General features: G+C 37.0%; 1 protein-coding gene across 2 annotated transcripts; it reads left to right on the top strand.

Moving 5' to 3' along the window:
* Positions 1-22: 22 nt before the first annotated feature.
* Positions 23-7,276, top strand: LOC100889281 (MAP3K12-binding inhibitory protein 1). Of its 2 annotated transcripts, XM_003727472.3 has the most exons (7): positions 23-208; positions 1,738-1,851; positions 3,458-3,610; positions 4,152-4,314; positions 4,677-4,865; positions 5,996-6,093; positions 6,687-7,276. In XM_003727472.3, exons 1-7 carry the CDS (start codon positions 146-148, stop codon positions 6,840-6,842), a joined length of 936 nt encoding a protein of 311 aa, XP_003727520.1. In that variant the 5' UTR covers positions 23-145; the 3' UTR covers positions 6,843-7,276. The 2 variants fall into 2 exon arrangements, with proteins under 2 accessions (XP_003727520.1, XP_030854382.1); XM_030998522.1 differs by lacking the exon at positions 1,738-1,851 and having other exon boundaries at positions 62-208.
* Positions 7,277-8,853: the final 1,577 nt, after the last annotated feature.

The raw sequence follows: 8,853 nt of genomic DNA, 5'->3' as shown, positions 1-8,853 counted from the left end.
AGCTAGCTGATGTTGGCGAGCATCGCCCCCGAACGGCCGGGTGGGTAGCTAGCTAGGCTAGCTAGGCTAGCACGTACACAGTACATAGATTATACTGTGATAATCTAGGATCTTCATCTCAACAGACTCAATCTCAGATCCTCTCATGATGGAAGTGGCAGAATTTATTGAAAAATTCGCGGAGTCTTTCCAGAAATTCATGGAAAAGGTAAGTTGGTCGATTAGATTTATAGAAAAAAGAAGAAGAAAAAACAATTAATATCAATTTTGGTCATGGACACAAAAATAAAAATAAAATGAGACTGAGCTGAGCTGAGCAGAGAGAGAGAGAGAGAGAGTGACAGTGAGATCACGTCAATGAGCATGATGAGAATCTCCATCACTCAAATGAAAATGTTGGACTAATAAACGGACCTAGACTAAACTTAGTTAGAATGTAAATTTCAATTTTCATGCCATAACTAGCGAGAAAAGAAAAAAAAATCATCAATTATCCAGGGCTGTCAACTTTGGGGAACTAACTTTAGGTCTACTTCGAGGGAGATCGTATGCAATTCTTTTTTGCTCAAAAAAAGAAAGAAATTGGCTTGGAAGTTGGATAAACAGCAGTAGACTAGTCTACATCTACAATATTTAACCAAAGATGGCAATAGAAATGAATTAATGTGCAGACTGGTGATAGAATTGAATACAGTTTGCAAGTAAAATATTTATGACCTGAGCCTACGTGAGACATGATTAATTATTAGCAGCAGAGGGCAGCAGAGCAACACGATTGTACTGATCCCAAAGGTGATAGTACCATCGCTAGCTAGACCTCAAGCTTTTTCACGAGCTCACTTTTGCAATGTTCGTACTACTACTAATCTTGTCAAAGATAGAAAAATATTTCTGCCTTTTTCTGTCAATTTTCTTGACACACTATCGAGTTGCTTGCACAATTAAAATATATGTTAAGTCATAGGCCCCTACATAATGTTGCATTGTTATTTTTTTTCATTCCATTAATTATTTGATGTTCTAAAAATCATTTTAAATCCAGTTATATTGAGCACTATTTATTTGAGTAGAGTCTATGGTTACATTCGTGATTGGTGTGATATATGAAATTTATTTCTACGGATGCCTAATTTCTAGAGCAATGAAATTTCCATCCCTGGATTCACCCTTGTACTATTTGCAGGCCACAAAAATGAAAAGGTTAAATTCCAATGGCATTTGAAAGATAATACTAATGGAAGTGTCTTTAACAAGTGGGAAAATAACGACTAGACTCTATTAGTTGTCGAATTGACTTGAGAGCTATAAAGCCAGTAAGTGTAATATTCTGATTTTCAGACCATTGTACCGAATGGTCGTACGTTTTATGCTGCGCAAAGATTCAATCAGTTAAATTTTGGCCATTACAAGAAGTCTGTTATTGATGTAGACCAATGCTCATGTACCCTTTACAGCTCATTTTATGAATGTTATTACCAACAAAGAAAAAAAAGCCAGTCATTCACTCAAAAGTGTCTGACAGTGAGGTCTAGCAAGTAAACGGGTTCCCTTGCATAATTTGAATATTCTCCCTCCCTACAAGATTTAAGTTCCATGAAACAGTCAACCACCACCTCCATGTACAGGGGTATCCATTATGAACAATAGCCTTGTATAAATGCTTACTGATACGCCTAGAATGGTGTGCTAGACTATCCTCATGAAAACAAGTATTATTTAATTCATCTTACAAAACAGGCACAACTCTCTTCATCTATCGCCATGGTGATAGATGAGAGTATGCTAGCTGAAGTTGATGTCAAACCATCAGTGCTACAAAGCAGTGTGTCCATGCTCCTACAAGACTTACAGGTAAAACATGGCCCTGTCTTGTAAAGATTTATATTTAATCTGAATGAAATGTGAGTTTATGAAATTATAATTAAAAAAAGTTTGCATAAATTACTGAAGATTTTGTAATAGATTTCAAAATTTCATATGAATCACAACTCTTTTCACGATTATTCCCAGATGTAGGCCTTCTGTCTAAAATTGATGTTCATCAGAAGCTACAACTACACCTTGCCATTCCAGGTGCCATAAAGAGATGGTTTCCCAATTTCCTTTCCCTTTTGATAAAAAACTATTGAAAGAAAAGAGATGCACAAACTTGTCTAATTTAGCCATTAATCCTCTGATGGAAAGTTTGGCTGCTTTCCAGAAACAATGTACAGGAGATACAAACCTCCCATTTTTTGTTGTATTGTCATGTTGGGGAAACTGGCTTGTGTCCTGTGATTACTTGACCAAAGATCTGTGACAATAGCTACCCAGAGTCCCTGTTTAGTGATGGCTTAATTCTCTTAATCCATATAGACTCTTTCACCTTTCTTGCCTGGAAGTTACTTTCAAAGTCTATTATGAGGGCATCGTCCCATCCAATGTTATGTCCTGTGTTGAGGGCGTGTTCAGCTAATGCTGAATGGGATGGGTTGCTCAATCTGAGGGCTCTTTTATGTTCTTTTAGACGCTCATTTAGAGTTCTGCCAGTTTCCCCGACATATGAATTGATACAGTCTGTGCATGTAATCTTGTACACAATACCTGTCTTTTCCTCTCTTTGGATTTTGTCGTTTGGGTGGACCAACCTACTTCTTAGTGTGTTAGGGCTTTTGAAGGCAACACTGATGTCCTTGTCATGGAATGCTTGTTTCAGGCAAGAGGATATATGTGTTGACAAAAGGAAGGACTACCTGTTGTTCACTTCTTCCTTTTCCTTTGGGGGGGGGGGGGTCTTAGTTCTTATTCTGTCCTCCGCTCTTTGTGTCATCAATGCTGGGTATCCACAAGACATAAGCGCCTTGTCGACATGTTGGAATTCACTATGTAGTGCATCATTGTCTGAGGTTACATTTTGAGCTCTCAGATACAATGAGCTAGCATCTCAAACCTTTGTGCTGAGGGGGTGATCTGATTCGAAGTTCAAATAAGAATCAGTGTGGGTTGGTTTCCTGTACACGGTGATGGAAACTGACAGGTCGTCATTAACAAAGACCTGTGTCCAGGAAGTTCATTGACCTTTGAACCTCTTCCTTAACGGCGAACTTTATGTGTTGGTCGATGCTATTGATATAATTAGTAAATTCGTCAATATGCGGATGATCAATGATAACAAAGGTGTCATCAACGTACCTCCACCATATCCTAGGGGGGTGGGGGGCATGGGAGAAAATCTCTTCTTCCAGATGTTCTAGATATAAGTTGCAAACAACTGGGGAAATAGGTGAGCCCATAGGTGTTCCATGTGTTTGCTGGTAAAGGCAGTGCAGCGAAGCAAATGTGTGACTCAGACTGATCACTTAGCTTGAGAAAGTCCACAGGAATGGACGAAAGCTTGCATAACAAATTTAAGGTTGGTCGAAGCTTGACTCTACATGTTAATATGATTTTTGTTTTACTCATCCATCTCATCATCTAGAATCTTCACAACTTGTGTGATTCCTCAAATTCTGATGGAAAGTCAGACGATACCCCTCCTTGCCCAAGTTGCAGGGAACGAAAAGAGAAGCCAAAGGATGACCCTATAGATCTTGATCCCGAGGTCGTCCAAATAACAGCAGATAATAGGGAGGTATGTTTGTTCACTTTGAATATGTTTATCTTCATGTAAAGTGGATTGATTTTGAATGGTTTGGCCTTAGAAGGAAAAGTACATTCAGTTTAAATTCTTTTTGTTCCTTCTTACTATCTGGTGTGGTCGTTAATCAGTATACAGAAATGCTCTTAGTGCGTAACAACAAAAATATGCTCACTGTGACTAATAACAACAAAGTGCATTCCCTTATGCAAGAACTTAGAAATGCCAGGTGTGGCTGTGGCAGCCTTCTAGTCTGAACTGACGATGGCACTTGGATGCTGCAACTCATGCTAAAATGGTACCTAATTGAAATCATGGAAAGGGCAAAAATAGGTCATGGGAAGTCATTGAATATGGTTCTCAAATTCCTGTGGGAAACCTGTATGATATGACCACATTAGGGTTTTTTCCATTATTTATGTTGCCATGCTTTTTAGAGATCATACAATCTACTTTTAAATACTTGTTAGACCTTCTTTTTTTCTTGATGTACTGTTATTTTCTGTGATTATAAATAATTTCCCTTTTCTGTTAGATTTACAGGAGGATCCAGGCATTCATAGATCGCAAGCAGACAGAGAAGGATGATACTAATTGCAGGGAGTTCTGTACCATGGTGCCCCATTCATCAGATACCTCCTGTGCAAGAACAGACGCTGTGTTCACATCCCAGACTGGTGGAAAGAGCCATGTTAAAGGTACCAGTCAGTCGCCAAATAGAATCAATTAAACAAATATTTTGTAGCTTATTGTGTTGCAACATCAATTGTCAGTTATAGGGATCATGAGATAACCATGAAAATCATAGTAGTGATTACAAATTTGTAAAAAAATGAATTGATATGCAATTACTGTAATTTCTATCTTTGAGTGTCCTGTCTTTTAAAAATACTTTTGTTTAAACTGTTAATTATTTAAGATGATTCATTGCATCATTTGATAGAAATTAAATATTGTGTGACATAAGGATAAAGGCAATAAGTCTGTCCTCATGATTGTGTAGCTTTGTGAATGACAGTCAAAATGTTAATGGCTGAATTACCTATATTTTTCTTCACAGTATCTAAGGTAGTAAACAAGTATGGACCCCAAACAAGACCAGCTCTGATCACGATGCCTCATGTAAGACCTGCAGTTAAAAGAGAACGGATTCAAAGAGAGTCTTCTGGCTCTGATGGTGCAGCTGGTCCTGTGACAGGGGTTGAGGAAAGGCTGCACAACATGGAATCTTTCCTCAAAATTAAAACAGGTATATGTTTACATATTAATAGATAGGTCATAATGTTTGTGTCTGGTTTTATTATTTGCAAATCAAACTTTATGGTAAATCAAGCCAAATACAATTTGGAAGGGCAAACCTAAGGTTTGTGCCCATTTTACAAAATGTTTGCCGTAGTAGATTGCTGAAGCCATGGACATTTAGGATTGTCTGTTTTATGCTAATGGTAATTCCATAAATTAGGGACCCACTTGGTGACACTTTTGGTGTCCCTGTTACATAAGGAACCCACACATATTTGTGGCTCTGAGTAAAGACTTAAAGGGATAGTTGAGTTCTGTTGCAGAGGGCGCTACACAAAATATTTTTTTGTGAGATAATGGAAACCTGAGTGTCAAATTTGAAAGAACATAATATTTAAATGACAAAATCGTCTTTGTTTGATCATAATCGGTTCAGAGACAGCTGATATATAATGATTTCTAATACTTTAGTACCACCACAAATATTAGATATTTTGAAAAATTTGAAAAAAAACGTTGAAAAAAACAAAATAACGCCTTTTACTTCGCATTTCAGCCAATGCCGATGTTGTTTTTTGTTGGCATTTTCGTGTTGCTTATATTACCCACAATATCGCCGACTTTTGTATCGTTATTTTTAATTAAATAATTAACGGTCACAAATGTCACAAATTGGGTCACTAATTTATGGAATTACCCAAATATATAATGTTTTTGCTTATTTCTTTCAATGTTATTGGATAGCAGTACTGTATTAATTCATGCTATATTTTGTGTAGATATTGAAATGTTTCATTATTAAACCTTTAAAAAAACACAAAGGGAAACAAGCTAATCTGACTAGTTGAAAGAATCTTTTTTTCATATACACGGTGTACATCTCAATTTTCTTCTTTCTGTTTTTGGACTTAGCATTAGACTCTTTAAATACTGTAGCCTGTATTGTTACTTTTGATTATCAGTTAGCCAGTAAACCATTTAAATGTCTTGTATTCCTTTTCAGACGTCCACACTTTTATTATACTTGATTGTTCTTCTGTGAATAGATTTATGACATAGTAGATAGTTAAACCTTGGTTTACTGGAAATGTTCTATTCTTTCATTTGTCTAATTTCTTATGTTTTTTGTATATTTAGGTCATAATTCTTCAGGGGACATTTTCCAAAGACTGAAGCATCTAGAAAAAAGATTATTACACTTAGAAAGCGTCTCTCCAGAATATGCAAATGTATCAGTAAGTTATCACCCTAAATTCTGTTCATTTCTTTCATGTTTGAAAATTAGCATCCCCATTTTGATACATTAAATCTAGAAAGTTTGATCTTTGATCTAAGGACCAAATTTAGTTTAAATGTATTTAAGTGTGTATAGCTTGATAAAAAAAAAAAATGTGTAATTACCCACATCACAATCATAATCGCAATTAATCCACACCAGACCATATAGTGATATCCAAATATACCTACGTAGAGGGATGTCAATTTGAAAACAAGGTCTAGTATAGTTCTGATTTAAAAACACCCATCTAGAAGCAATGCCATCAACTTCAATAGCTAAGAGGGTGATCCTAAAGGAATGTCATGTTTAATTGATATGGCATAATCTGAAACAAAACAACAGGTGGGGACCAATCCACCAACTTAAGTTCTTTAGCAAGACATTATTTTATAGTCTCGCTTGACCTATTTTTAGTATTAAAGTAGGTGTCTGATATCATAATGTGCAAAGCCCTGTACAAAAATGAAATACACATATTTTCTAATTTTATCTTAAACTCTGTGTGCAGTATTGAAATTAAAGTTGCATTTTATTTTAATTATCTTACAGTCTTCAATGGCCAAGCCACAGAGGGGAGAAGGCCTTGATAAAGAATATGGACAAGACACTGCAGTGCATGATATTGACCTCAGGATTAAAGAGCTTCAGAGGTCACTCAGGATGAAGAAAGCCAGGATTGAGACCATGGCAAAGACAGAGTCTTGACCTCAATGGAAGCAAGCAGTGTGCTAACAGGATTTGATAGGTTTTTGAGTACCAATGAAAGAGAAAGTCTGTACCAAGAATATGGAAAAGACAATGCAATCTATGGCCAAGGCAGATACATGACTGTGAGTGAAACGCGCAGCGTGATATTTCCAGGACTTAATCGTCTTTTAAAAAAAAAATTAATGAGAGCATGGCTGAGACAGAATGCTAACTTTGACTGATCCAGGCAGTTAGTGTAATAAGTCCAGGACTTAAATTTTCTCTCATGATAAAGCCCCTGGGAAATAGGTGGTCTTAACAAAGAATGTGGACAAAGCAATGTCATATTTGGCATTGACAGTGAAATTAAGAGCTTGATAGTTCACAAGGTTCAACAAGGGTGGAGTCAGTGAGGATGGAAACCGTTGCTAAGACACAAACCTGAACCAAGCCAATTTGAAGACTAAATATGAAACTAGAACATGACTTGATTCAGAAATACTTGTGTGAGACTACTGGTAAGCCAAATTGTCGTGAAATGTCAGATTTTTAAGTAACCACTCAAGACCCGTCAAGACACCCAGTAAGCCCTATTCACACAAAACAGTAAACTGTGCCTTGAAACAACTTCCTGCTGCAGTTTACTACTGTATGTCTGAATGTGGAGCAAATATGTTGAAGATTGCGTAGTACAGTGTCGTATTGGTATATGTATCTTTAATGTTGTTCTGAATTTAGAAAGAGCACTAAGCATTGAATGACTCGTGTATTCACCATTAATGCAGACTGTGCATGGTATCGTTGTCCCTTTATATTAAGAAAATAGAGATAATCTTGTAGATGCCAAACTAATGCAAGAGCGCCATCTCTTGTCGGTTTTAAAATTTAATAAGTTTGAGGGGAGGAAAAGCGCGAATAATCACTGGCAGTAACCCTTGGAAACAAGACAGAATTTTAACCTCTTCTCCCTACTTCATATTTCCGTTTTATGATCTTGTTTGGTTTTGGACAACAATTGGAATGGATGCAATCATTGTATAATAACATTGTGATCGACCCGACGTGAGTAACGTGAAATGTGGTTATAGTAAAGGCTTCAAAATTAAAGTTTTCGAGACATTATATTGGTATTCGACAATTGATTTCTACACTTGCAATTGCAATTCTACAGTACGGTACGTGGATTGACGATGTACGTGTGAATAGTGTCAGATTGCGAGATATTAAAGGACGGAACGGAGCTGAGAGGAGCGTTGAAACTATAATAAGGTGAACTTGGGTTCTTGGCCAGTCAAAGGTGATCGTGAACAACAAGGGACCAGTGCAGTACCAGTCTGATAAATGAGAATATGACTAGGCCTAGAGAGGTCTATGAATAGAGCATGATCACTAGTTGTGGGTGTATTTTGAGTCGAAAGAATGACGTGATTGGACAGAATACAGTCAGAGAATTAATGTCGAGGTCTAAGCCTAGACCTCCAGACCTAGTCTAAAAACGGAGAACTAAAGACAGACTATCTGACTACTTCAAGGTCATTTTGCACCCACATTCTAAGTTAAAATTCTGGTTTCACAAGCTAACAGAGGAAGGCCTAACGATGTTAAATAAAGAGACTGGTTAGCATTCAGGAATCTGTTGAAAAGGATAAAGAAATTGGAATCCTGAAATATCTACTTGAGATGTAGACGTAGAATCTACAGTGACTAAGACTAGATTTCTAGACTCCAGTCTAGAGGTTAGACTAGATCTACATTATATTTAGATGCCCAGAAGGCCAGATGTTACGGTTGATTTGAATGGACAAATGTCAGTCAGAGATTAGCCAAGAATGGAGAATATGTCTACTGGCTACTGCTCTTAATTACAGAAGGCTAGAGTAGAGGGTCTAGTCTAGTGGCATACATACTAGTGGAGCTATTTCAGGAAGTTTTTAGAAATCAGAAATAGATCTATGCCAGTTAGCTGCAGCTGATATCGCCTGAGTTACAAGCGGTGCAGAATATGGAAAGAGGCTGGAAAACCTGCAAC

The sequence above is a fragment of the Strongylocentrotus purpuratus genome, unplaced genomic scaffold (genome assembly GCF_000002235.5).
Source record: "Strongylocentrotus purpuratus isolate Spur 01 unplaced genomic scaffold, Spur_5.0 spur5_scaffold_5, whole genome shotgun sequence".
In the NCBI taxonomy this organism is placed as follows: domain Eukaryota; kingdom Metazoa; phylum Echinodermata; class Echinoidea; order Camarodonta; family Strongylocentrotidae; genus Strongylocentrotus; species Strongylocentrotus purpuratus.
Note: the sequence above shows the minus strand (reverse complement) of the source record. Positions and strands in the feature narration are given on the sequence as shown.

Coding starts and splice junctions, on each gene's coding strand:
- LOC100889281 (XM_003727472.3), top strand. CDS start 146: ATGATGGAAGTGGCAGAATTTATTGAAAAATTCGCGGAGTCTTTCCAG. Junction 4,315..4,676: donor TGGAAAGAGCCATGTTAAAG/GTACCAGTCAGT, acceptor TTTTCTTCACAG/TATCTAAGGTAGTAAACAAG. Junction 6,094..6,686: donor CAGAATATGCAAATGTATCA/GTAAGTTATCAC, acceptor ATTATCTTACAG/TCTTCAATGGCCAAGCCACA.